This window comes from Elaeis guineensis, chromosome 12 (genome assembly GCF_000442705.2).
Source record: "Elaeis guineensis isolate ETL-2024a chromosome 12, EG11, whole genome shotgun sequence".
NCBI lineage: Eukaryota > Viridiplantae > Streptophyta > Magnoliopsida > Arecales > Arecaceae > Elaeis > Elaeis guineensis.
Genome location: NC_026004.2, coordinates 5,439,394 through 5,452,480, shown reverse-complemented (window position 1 = coordinate 5,452,480; position 13,087 = coordinate 5,439,394). Strand labels below are relative to the sequence as shown.

At 38.7% G+C, this 13,087-nt stretch overlaps 1 protein-coding gene across 1 annotated transcript; it reads right to left on the bottom strand.

Moving 5' to 3' along the window:
- Positions 1–10,335: 10,335 nt before the first annotated feature.
- Positions 10,336–12,683, bottom strand: LOC105054857 (uncharacterized). The gene is made up of 2 exons (XM_010936473.4): positions 12,306–12,683; positions 10,336–10,646 (listed from the first exon to the last, which is right to left on the bottom strand). The coding sequence occupies exons 1-2, from the start codon at positions 12,417–12,419 to the stop codon at positions 10,533–10,535; spliced, it is 228 nt and encodes a 75-aa protein (XP_010934775.1). The 5' UTR covers positions 12,420–12,683; the 3' UTR covers positions 10,336–10,532.
- Positions 12,684–13,087: the final 404 nt, after the last annotated feature.

The following is a 13,087-nucleotide window of genomic DNA, read 5'->3' as shown; positions in this document are numbered from 1 at the left end:
TGGGTCGGCTACCGGACCTCTGGGTTTAGTCGGTCGGGAATGGACCGTGGAATGGCCGTGGTTAGCCGCTGATGGCGTCCGTTGGCCTGTCGCCCGACTTACGATCGGCCAGTCAGAGTCGTTCGTCGGGCCGTCGGTTAGTCGGTCGGGCCGCCAGCCGGTCGGGCCCTCCGATAGTCGGTTAGTCGGTCGGTCGGTCGGGCCGCCAGCCGGTCGGGCCCTCCGATAGTCGGTCGGTCGGTCGGACCGCCAGTCGGTCGGGCCCTCCGATAGTCGGTCGGTCGGTCGGTCGGTCGGTATCCCCCAACAATTAGCATGAGAAAAAATAATTGCTACATATCACTTATGCTGAGTGCCTCTTCCTTGATCAGAGAGGTCTGGAGGTATATATGTATGTATTTATTTATATATAAGACAAGAAGGTGGCACACCTAAATTGAGTTAGAATATGTTTCTTCAATCCTATCCTTTTTATTTTTTCCCCTCTGTTGAAAGAAATTTCACTAACAAATTGGAGCATAGAAAATCCCTAAAACATCAATAATGAACAGATCAAGAAGGTAGTAAGCATTGCATAAGTTACAAGAATATGTAGACTTATATACAAATTTTTATATATTACAAATTGAAATCAAAATTGTATCAAAGGAATTAAATGACAACATGAATTGCATAATGACATGATATTATAATTAACTTACAACACAGGAGAATACTGAAAATATTACTTTTCACTGCAAATAAATTTATGACTTAGATGGTTGGACTATTCAAATAATATTATGTATTACAACAAAGAAGAAATATACTAACTTTTCTTTTCTTTTTTTCGGTAAATTCTAACTTTTCTATTTGGGCAAAAGATCGATGGAAATTAAAAAGTATGCAGGCCAACAATATGCTTTGAAGTTTACAAAATGTTTTTGTTTTTTTTTTTTGGAAAAGAAAATCCTTCTACAAAATAAATCTAGTGAAAGAACACGAAACTTGATGGATACAATAAATATATTAGATATTGATCAACAAATGTTTGACAAACTGATAGCTTTAGACACCTAAACTCGAAATACTTCTTTTCCACAAAAAGATACCTTTCAGGTTTCATTCATGAAAGATAAAAAAAGCCAAAAAGCCATCCCTTGTACAAACATAAGGGTTACGTTTCGGAAAAGCAAGAAAAAAAGGTGGAAAACAATACCTCAAGGAGTGACAACACAGGAACAAATAGGAGTAAAAAGAAAGAGCAGGCATACCTCATAAATGTTCTGATGGAAAAGAGAAGCTAGAAAAAGTTGTGGAAGAGGAGCAGGGTGAGAAAAACACATTCCTGATATGAAAATGGATTCTCACAAGATGTCATAAGAGAAGAGTAGATTATCAAAAGGGGATGAGTCAAGAGAAGAGAAAATGGTGTTCTGAGTTGTTGGGGGAGGACTTATGCGAAAAATAGGAACCAGCTTTGTTTTGGAGGTATTAAATGAATATCCAAGGGATGGAAAGCATTAACATCATGAGTGACTAAGGTTTGCTATGGGGGTATTAATCGTTTTAAAATCATGTATATCGATAGAGAGTTTGTTAATTATGTGTTCTGTATTTGTTTGGCAGGACGGCTTTAATGCTTTATTATTTCTGTGATGTAACTCTCCAAAGATATACTTGCGTGCAAGCTGGTGTTTACAATTTACAAATCTCGTGAAGACATATACCGAGACTTATGTGGGACATTCTCACGGAGCAATGACACACCATAACACAATAAATAAATAGTATATTGACATGGGATGGTAACAAGAAGAACATGACTTCCATATGGCCGGCGGTTAGACTTGTGCTATCACGATTATAACTAGCAGCATGGTTGGGGCCAGGTAATACAGACAACCATAAGGGGACTGGCACGTTCACCAATGCTTGGCCCAAGTTATGACCATCATTGGATGGGCTAATCATGGTAGGGATACAAGAACATGTAATGAGGACTTGAATTTAGCATGCAATAGAACATAAGCTTTTGGTGATAATTTTGATGATTTTCAGGTCCTGCGCAAGTTTCAAATGATCCAGAATCCTCTATGCTGTGATTTTTGTAACGTAGAGTCATATACCATCGTGAATAGCTGCCACATTATCCATCTCGAAGATGCGTGTGGCTCTTCTTCATCACTATGATGACCTGTATTTTGCATTGACGGTGCTTCATCATATTCCAGGAGTGAATGAGAGCCGCACGTCTCCAAAATGGATAAAAAGATAAGTATCCATGATGGTATAAGGTTATACGGTGCAAAAATCACACTATAGAAGAGCCGAACTCATTTCAAATAACAATTTATAGCATGTTAAACTTATGTATATATTTTGCAAAAACCACCACCTTTTTTAAGCAAAAAGGTTGGCAGCTGGCTCCAGCCCTGCAGAAATTTTCTATGAGAAAAGATAGAAAAATTCATGAAGATGATATTTCTCTATAAAAAAAAAATGGAGAGACTAGAGAGAGGGAGAGAGAATCCAGCATAGGGTCAACTGGAGGAAAAAATTTATAGTAGAAGCCTGTTAGAGGAGGAGTACCTTGGTATGCCTTTTCTGCTGAGATGGGAGAAATCCACTAGCCGAAAGAATATGTGAAAGAGAAATAGATTGAGAAAACCTTTCTCACATAAAATTGATCCTAACAAGATGGAGTAAGAAAAGAACCAATTATAGGAGGAGTTTAAGAGGAGAAAATGGTGTGTGATTGTGTGAATTTCAGGAAAGTATTTAATACATGAAAATATACTTTCAAAATGTGGGTGATTGGTTTATGGGAAAAAAATTAAAAAAAGAAACTGTGGGTGATAAAACTATGCTTCTATTTGAAGGTATTAATTGAATATTTAATGAAAGGAAAGAAGTAAATCAGCGATTTGAATGTTTTAAGCATTAAGACACATTCATGTATATGGATAAAGATCTTGCATGCTGCATTCTGCCAATGGAAAGGATGAGTTTAATGCTTTAATATCTCCTAGCAAAACTTGCTATATAAAATGCACAGCGCATAAGCCAGAGTCTCAGAGATTACATCATTCTAGTGTGCAATGGGACATCCAAGGCAAAGTAAGTATTACTTTATTTGCATAAACCATGCAAATGTAATCTCTAACTTGATGGGGGCCTTGAAATGAGTTCAGGTTGTATCTTCTGCACGAAAGAATGATTCGCCTTTTTCGCAATATACACCATTGGAACGTAGAATAATAGCCACTATGAGATTTGTGTAGACAAGTGAAAGAGAGAGTTCAAAGTGTTTTGAGAGATATGTGATGCATGATCCAATGGTTGCTGTTGTGATAAAAAGATCAATCATTCTTGCACAAAAGATACAACCTGATCCCCCTTGAAAGTTGGTCATTCTTAAAATCTGTCATTTGTTGCACATGACCTTGGGAAAAATATAGTTGTCTAAATTTCAGATAATAATTTTAAGCATCTAAATTTAAAGTATTTACTTTATGTTAGAAGTTATCTATTTTTTCATCAAAATTAAAAGAAACAAAATCCCAAACCTAATATGAAGACCAGAACTACCTTTGGAAATTTATTTTTTTTAAAAAAAAGAAGAAACAAGTTATCAAGTAGAGATAAGCTAACATGAGAACAAATAGCCAGGAAAAATAAAACACTGACCTACAAGCACATGAGAAGAGGAATATCTCTTGTATGCTTTGAACAGAGAAATGGAGCAGCTGAGAAAGAAATTGTGAATGAGAAGCAAGGTGAGGAGAAGAATCAAGTATTGGAGGTGTTTGGTCGAGAGGAGAAAATGGCATTTGGAAATCAGAAAACTACTTGATATATGAAGATGAAATTTTGAACTGGGGGCAGGAACTGTGCCTGTGTATGTGTGTAAAGTTATCCAAAAAAGATATGCTTTGGGTCCGTTATACTGCAGAGATAAAGAGCTTTTGTTGTACCTGGACACCGCTGATGGTGCCTCAGATTCATGCTTCAGATATGAATCATAGGCTCTACAAGTTGTGGATGAATCTCAAAAGTGTATCGTGAGTGATAATAATCTAGATCACACATATTAAATGAACTTTTATTAAGGGAAAGAAGAAGGCAACAAATTGACCATTTATATGTTTTAACTAAGGATATTTTAACATGCAATCCCTCCAATAGGGGCTGTTCAACAGTCGTTTAATTTGCGGTCCCTTTTGAGAGAGACTGGGAGTTCAAAAACAGCTGATCATATGGATCAGGTGTTCAAAGAATGGTGAAGAGGGACTTATTGTTAAAAAGCCTGGGGAAGGTCAATGACAATAATTTCTCCTCTAATTAATGAGCGTATCATATGCTTCAAAGAACGAGTTTATCAACAAAGATTTTGATGAATTATGTACTGGCACCAAGAAAGTACTCAATGATGATAAATTTAACGTAAAGGTGTCAAGTGAAATATGCTGAAAAAATATTCATTGCAACAGCAATACCATATCAAATCTATAACGAATCAATAATAATTTTTATATTTTATCCGTTACCGTGTATTTCATTGGGAATTGGATAATACCCCACACTACTTTTCCTGTATTTCACCTATTTTTGACTGATGATTGGTTTGTTACAATAATGATGTGGTATCACCGTTGCAATAAAAATTTATCCAGATATGCTTTAGGTCCCGTGAAGGAAGAAAGGAGTTTCTAACTTTTTATTATTACACCTTGATGCCATTCATATTGTCTTAGGATTCGTGCTTCATACATTACAGTCTGCATATCATGCACTAATCTCAAATTATACTGGAGGGACACTTTGTACCTTAATCATTTATATTAAATGAATTTTCAAGGCAGGCAATTCACTTGGTGATTCATATTTTTTTAATGAACTAGTTTATAACCCACATTATGCATAATTTTTTTTTTTTTGAATTAGCCTCCACCTACCGACGACCTCCTGGCCGTCCTCTTCACCTCCTCGCCAGCCGCCATAAGGCCCCTCTCGGCACTCCTGCCACAACTTGCACAAAAATCAGTATGTTCGAGAAAAAAACCCAACCGAAACCTAAGAAACCCTTTTGATCTCCATGCTCTCCTTTCAGCCTTCGGCACTGCCACCGCCACTTGCTCCAGCACTGGCACCTCCTCAACCCCCTCGGTCCTCTACCGCTCATACTGCCACAACTCGCACAAAAACCCTTATGCTCGAGAAAAATCCCAAATGAGAACCTAAGAAATCTCTCGAAGCTTCGTATGTTAGGATTTGATGCCTCGAGATTCAGCTCACATTGAGGCCCACAGTGAGATTCGCGGCGAAAAACGGAGTCCAACGAGACCAAGATTACCTGAAACGGAGCTCGGATGGAGGAGATACGAGCTTTTGAAGTCGGCACGAGATTCGAGACTGCGGAGGACCGGCGGCGGGTGGCAGCGGCGCGGCCGCAGGCGGCGGCGCGCGGGATGCGCGACCCACGCGGGCGGGTGGCCCAACCGGGCGTGCGACCCAGGCGCGCGCAGGCCCGCACGCGGGAGCGAGCCGGCGCAGGCACGGCCTGCTGGCCCTTTGCCCCGGTCCATCGTGGACCGGGCGGTCCACGACTGGGCCTGTGGACCGCGTGGGCGTTTCCCACGTGTTTCACGCGGTCCACGGCACTGTTCCGTGGATCGTCGCGATCGGACGGTCCAGGGAGTTTCCGGTGACGATCCGACGGTTCAGGAGGTTGATTTGGCTTGTTTAGGACTCTTAAACCTAATCTAATTAGGTTTAAACCCTGTTTTAACCCTTTAAAAGGTCTGTGGACGAACAGTAAAGGGTATGGTTCGGATTTGCACCATACGAAGCCCGTATGGAACCCAAGAGAAGAGAGAGGCAGAAGAGCTGAGAGAGAAGGAGCAGAAGGATCCTGGACAGCGGTCGTCAGGCACTTCAGAAGTTCAGGGGGGTCTTCCAAGAGAGAGAGCTTTTGTGAGGGGAACTTCTAGTGAGAGAGAATTGGGTGTACAAGAGTTGAGGGTGAGGTCTCCTCTTGTAAAATTTTTTTTTCATAGTAAAATTGGCATGCCCCGTGGAGGCGAGCCCTTTTGTGGCTGATCCACGTATTTTGATTGTTTTCTTTTATTTTGTTTCTTCTTTCTTCCTGCTGCATCGCGTGGTACTGAAAAGATCTTGGGAGGTGGTGTCCTGGTCAGACATCTACCCAACATCGTACTCTTCTTCCGATCCCCGACACCGCCGCCACCACTCGCTCCAGCACTAGCACCGCCTATGTGTAGGTCCCTCTAATTCGAGTGAGATTGTCATTGCGCAAAAGCAGATATGGTTCGAGATCCGATTTTTGCTAAAAAGACAAGCGTGGCTTCACATCTCTGGTTTTCACTCAATTGGAGTCGCTGAATGCGAGGTTGACTGAATCTGTGGAGTTTGAGGAAAAGACTTGGATGCCAATTAGACAAAAAACAAAGAGTTGAGCCTCTGTCGCTCACACCACCACAACCCATATGCTCGAAAAAAAACCCCAACCAGAACCTAAGAAACTCCTCCAATCTCCATGCTCTCCTTCCGGCCTTCGGCACTGCCACCACTGCCTGCTCTAGCACTAGCACCACCTCCTTCTCCTCGGCCCTCTGTTGCTCACACCGTCACAACTAGCTTGCACAAAAATCTGTATGCTCGAGAAAAAACCCCAATTGGAACCTAAAAAACCCCTTTGATCTTTGTGCTCTCCTTTCGGCCCTTAGCACCACTGCCACCGTCTGCTCTAGCACCGGCACCGCCTCCTTATACCACTCTAGACTGTAATAGATCGCCACCGTCACAGCAGACTTATCGCCAGCTCTAGCACCACCCATTCTCCTAACTTCTCGAACGTCCGCAATGCCTGCAGCACGTTCCCAGGCCCTCGCTCCTTTTTTTTTTTTGTACACATGGCAAACAAAAACATCCACATTTTGCACATATGGCGGATGGAGGCTCTACCAACATAGTAGCTCCATTTTTATATATATCTATATAATAATAGTAAAGCGATATATAGACATTAGGAATGACATTCTGTATTGATATATAAGATTATAGAATAATCTTTCATACCGTCACATCTCAGATTTTATTTGTTAGAGCTCTATATTTATATAATAATATAAAATTATAGAATAATCTTTCGTAATATCATGTGTCGAGTTTTATTTTTTAGGACTCTATGCCTATATTTCTTCTAACCGAAAGGAAAAAACTACACAAAACTTACAAGGTGTTTGTGATTTTGTCCTCTCTATTTGAAGTTAAGAGATCATAGAACTATGCTCCAAGAAGAGTCTCCAAGAGGCGGGTTCGGCCTCGTGTACTTACGGTGACCTAACCGTTGGTATCCGGTAAATACTTACTCAGGATAGCCTGGTTTTGGTACCGAAATAAACTATCAAAATACTTGACAGCTTATTTTGATATCCAAACCAGGATGTTAGAGCCTGAAACTTTGCACCAACCTGGACCCTTTTTTTTTCCTTGGGTAATACCACCAACCCAGATCCTTTAGCAGGTATGAAGTTCCACCTCTTCTCTTATTTTCCTCTGATTGATGTTTAAGATCACACCCAAGTGCATGAAAATTAAACCCAGTTTTCCTCTGTAGCCACTGATCAGTTATCAGTCAAGATGATTAGCCCACTGATCATATGGACAACTTAAGACACAGGAAACTATCCAATTTGACTCCTCTATGACTATACACATTTCGTTTGATGGTAAAAGTTAATTCCAAACAAGCTGGGAGGTCATCAATCCAAAACGAGCCGCATCCCCACTTCCAAATTATTGCCAGAAGAAACAACCACAAACATTTGTTTTATCTTATGTAAAAATAGAGGGAAAAATGGGGGAAACATAGGAAAAACCAACAAAAACAAATGATTTTTTCTAGGTTTTGAGAGCTTAATCTTGGTAGAAGTATGATATTTTGTGGGGTTTGGGGATTTTTGGTCCGAAGGACTCTTCTTTGGCTACAAAATTTTCAATTTATGGGGCTCTGTTATCACGATAACTATATGGAGGCTACCTGATGGGGATGGCCGGTGGGTGGTATTTCCAATGAAGGCATGATAGAGGTGAATGGAAGCCGCTGTACATATATATTTTTTTTACTGTATAGAGAGAGTTTAGAATTCCAAAAAGAGAAAAATGAAATAAATTGATCAATCTAATTGAGAAAAGGTCAGCCCCTTCCACAATCTTAGGTGAGCCACAACCCTCTTTTCTCCTCTTTTCTTTGTCTATCTACAACCATAAAAGCCTCAGATCCCTTGTTTATATGTAATTCTGTAATTGTCTGCTGATTATATAGATTGGATATTCCACAAATGGAGAATGAGTATAGTGATAATTTTTATTTATATGATTATATAATTTGCACTACAGGTTGCATCCAACTTTGTAATACATCCTTAATTCTTCTCTGGCACTCCTTTTGTTGATCACCTGGATAGTTTTTTTTTTTTTTTTTGGATGCCTTTGTGAGGAGGGCTTTTACTTTTTCAAGTATTGGTTGATTGCCTCCATATTTTGTAATTAGAAAAATATGCATCGGAGTGATAATGCTATGACATAACTATGTGCTCGCTATAAAAAATTTTCTTCTGTTACTTCTAAACTTTAATGCTATGAATTCATGCACTAGAATTATCAAAAATATATTCTGCAAATCTATTTTATAATATTTTTTATTTTTAAATTTACTAACATTCATATCATAAAAAAATATCATTATTATTAATATCAATTAAACTTCAGCAATACAGTGGTTGAGTACTAGTAATATATATTAGATTTATTAGATTAGATACGTGTATCATGGCCTTTAAAGAACGAGTGCGCCAGTGGAGATTTTCTTGTGTTGCGTCTTAGTAACAGAAAATTTATGTAAATGTTGCTGAGGAGACTAAAAGTTTCTATTACACCTCAGTGTCGCTCATAGCGTCTTAAGAATTTGTACTTCATATAATCATAGACTCTAGATGCTATGCACGAATCTCAAGATATATTGAGAGATATTAGGAGACTGTTGTTTCTAAACCATGCATATTAAATGAAATTTTAATTTAAGGAAGATAATATATATAGTCGGCGATTTATATGCTCTAATGAATGATTTTATCATTAGAGAATGAGTGTGCCGATGGAGATTTTGTTGGCGATTTATTTAGGATAGGTTTAATGCTTTAGCTTTTCTAGAGCGTGCCCTGCCAAAATGTACACCATGACATCATTTCCATCGCACAATGCCGCTCCAGAACACAACCTGTTTTGGTACTAAAAATCCAGAAAGAAAAAGAACTAGACTAAATAACATGCACAGTGATTTTTTTTCAATGTCTGAAATTTTTTATAAAATTTTTAGAGCTTTTGGAAAGAAAAGTTACTGCCTCCAGAGGAAAAAAAGAGTGAAAATATAGCAAGAAATAGCAGAAATTTTGCACAAATGCAATCTTAGCATTAATATGATATTTCACTCCATGGAGAAACAAAAACACACAACGATGCCCAACAAATCCTATGATAATATTATCTTAAAATCTTGTATTATGACAATCTCTGCTAACAACAGGCTTAAAGAACATGATGGTCAGGATGAAGAAGCCAACATCTACCGGTAAAATAAAAACTGGCCGCTCCTCATCTACTCTGGCCTAATTCCTTTTTTAATTCCTAACGATAAGCTAGAATGATACATGACTGCTAGTTTCACTCTTATAACTATTGGAGTAACTAGATGTGCATCTCTGAGTATCCGACTTTTGAAACCAAATTGATAATGTTTCATCCCTATTCCATAAGTGATATAATAGCACGCCATGAGTTTTTAAAAAACAAAAACAAAAAAGGAGAAGCAATTTTCCATGTACTTGATTAGAAGAACAAAGAGAGATTATAAAAGCAGACCTTACAGGCAACATGTTATGGTCAGATTGCAAAGCAAAGAAAGAAAGAAAAACAGCAATACACTAAGATAATTTTTAGGTGAGTCTAATAGGGAGCCAGAAATTAATTTTCTGGAAGCAAACCTTCAACTATAGGTTTTGTTCAGATAATATTGTGCACTTACTGCTCGTAAGTACCACCCCTAACCCTTAAGGTTCATGTCATTTTGTAATAACTCCAAGCATTCAAAAAATTATTTTTTTTGTTTTGAAAACATAACAAGATAGCCAGAACAGCATCTGCAACTATCCTTAAAAAAGGACCTGTATGATTCTTTATTATATTATATCCCTAAAATTTCTATCTGTGCCGTGAAAAACCATTGGAAGTGGCATGACATATCAAATATTCAAAGTTGAAAAGACTAAATCATTTGTGTGCAGGCATTAAAATCATCATCTCGAAATTACTTAGCTTACAGGAAGTCAAAATCATCCATGATACAGCATATATTGGACTGCTACAATTTCATATATATTACAGAATTTTTCTCCAAGCATGACAAGAGAGGTCTCCCACACTTAATAACACTAGCGTTGAACCCGGATTACTCCAAACAGATGATGTTTCTACTTTACATCATTATATTTTGATTTCTCCTTCTCATTTTCTTGTAGTTTTTTGTCTTGACCAAAAATAAACCTCTTCAGAGATAATTGCACCGATTCTATAGCCCTCTTTATCTGAAATAAATCCTTTTCACAGTTAGAGCAGCAAATGAAGCAAAAAAAGGCATAAAACCTAATCAATGCAGAAGACCGATCAAACAGCAATATTTACTTGAAGAAAATGGAATATTAGGTGCTTCACTGAAGGAGGAATACTAAAACATCAAGCAAATATAAGATAGCAAAAAAAACAAGAGGTAAAAGAAACATTCGAGACGATACCTATCCAATTCAGAGATGTTGAAAGAAATATGATCATCAAGAGATATTGGGTTAGATGCCGCTACATGGATAAGTCCAATAATTCATGAGATAGTGTAGCATGAAGAGAGGTTTCAGCATCCACAAGTGAAAAAACATTTGTAAGTCACACAAAGACAACAGTGTGAAATGAATGATATAGCGGGATTATGAATGGAAAAATTGAATAAGGGTTTCAACATCAGTCAAGTGGAGAAAACTCTGCACGTTAAAAAGGTAGAATATCATATTACATGAAGAAGATTCCATGGCGTGCATGGTTGGTTCATGGTAACAAGTGAGTATCCTGTCTCAAGACTCAGGTGGCTCATGAATTGATAACATAAAATTGTAGTTAAGAGGAGAAGCAAAGGGAACCTGCTTCTAGAACTATGAAAATTGCAGAAGCCCGAACTTATTGATCAATTGCAGAGCGAGGTTCCAAATATACACCATGGGAACCATATGTCAAATAACTTTAACATATTTCCTTGATGAAAATTCTGGGTAATCTCACCTAATTTTCACTACCAAAAAGAAAACAAAAAGAACACAACAGTAACAATAACAAAGAACAAGAGTTTTTTTCAATAATTAATGAAAATCTCATGCAGCTAATGACCACCACATAAACTAGTAACATAGAGAGTCAAGCGATTGTTTTTGTCATCCCAACCTTAAATTCGCCTTTAGAAAGGAACTCTGAGAGGGATGGCTAAAAATCAGACGCATTCAGAGCATTCAAAGTGGTACTTTCAATGCCCCGTGTTGGTCTCAAAATAATAGATAGCTAATAGAAATTCAAACCAACCCAATTATCCTTCCCTCAACCATTTCATAAAACTGAAATCACGAAGAACCAAAAATCTTTCGAACATGTGAAGTGCATGATGTGTGGTGTTCTAAACCAAACAGTCAGAAGTTACGTATTACTCTTACAAGAGAATTCGATTGATATAAAACAGCGAAACACAACAAATTCTCTCTCGAGACTTGCATCAAACCATACAAGATGTTGCATTCTCCAAAACTACAATCTTTAGTCCAAGGTGATCAAAACTTTGATGTGGAAGTGAGGAGGGAAAGGTTAGGGCGATCAGAACTTTTTGCGAGAACGAACAAATCAATGTCTACGGAAAAGTTAGGGTTTTCACTAATTTAGGGGTTTTTTTTTTGCACCAATTACCGCTGACAAATTTTAATGGAGATCGAAAAGGCAATGGTAGGATTCAGATTCTAGAGTGAGGAGGGAAATGATTAAGAGGTGATTTTGCTAATCAAAACAAAACGAATTCCAGAAAAATATCTCATATAAAAAAAACGAAGTTAAAACATTCTAAGAATAAGAAATCAAAGGATTTGATTGCATGAACACAGGAAAAAGATTTCAGGATTACAGAATAAGTAAGGAAAAAATGAGTAAAGAAGGCTCACGGGATCGAGGGCATTCTCCTGGGGGCCATAATCGGCAGTGAGAAGGAAGTAGGCGGCGGTGGCCGTGCCCACCATTGTAGTCCTCCGTATCAGCTTGTCCGTCTTCGGATCCATCGCCACCGATTTGCTTATCCCTCGCTGACTCCTCCTACTCTCTCTCGAACCGGGGCCACCGCCTTTCGATAGATTGGAAGTAGTTTGCTGTTCAAATTATTTAAACTCCCTTGTGGAACTTAGTCCCCAAGCCAAAAGCTTTCCTTAAAGTCAGCGGTAACTGTCATGTCTCTCGAGCATTTCATCGAACGGTTGCCGTTCTTCGCTACCCTACGACACTCTTCGCACTCCCCTCTCCAGTCCGCGGCATGCGAGGAGGCATTTCATCGAACGGTTGCCGTTCTTCGCTACCCTACGACACTCTTCGCACTTCCCTCTCCAGTCCGCGGCATGCGAGGAGGACAGCGGCGATCGCAGAGGAGTTCAATAGTTCGCCGGAGATCCAGCGCGGCAGCCCAGAATACTAAGGATACGACGTCCATCGCATGCGCCAACTTTAGTTTGTGCAATTATGGTAAGGAGAAAAATATTCAATCCCCCCGGACAAGACACATGGAACTTTAAGAGCCGAAACCGCAAGGTTGATACGAAGTCAGCAAAGTTTGTCAATTTCAAATTATTTGCAATATGATGAGTAAAAATTATTTCAATGCCTCTTGTTTAAAAATTAAATTATGTTAAAATCTCTAAGTAATAAGCCCATATGAAGTTGGCAGAATTTGCCGACT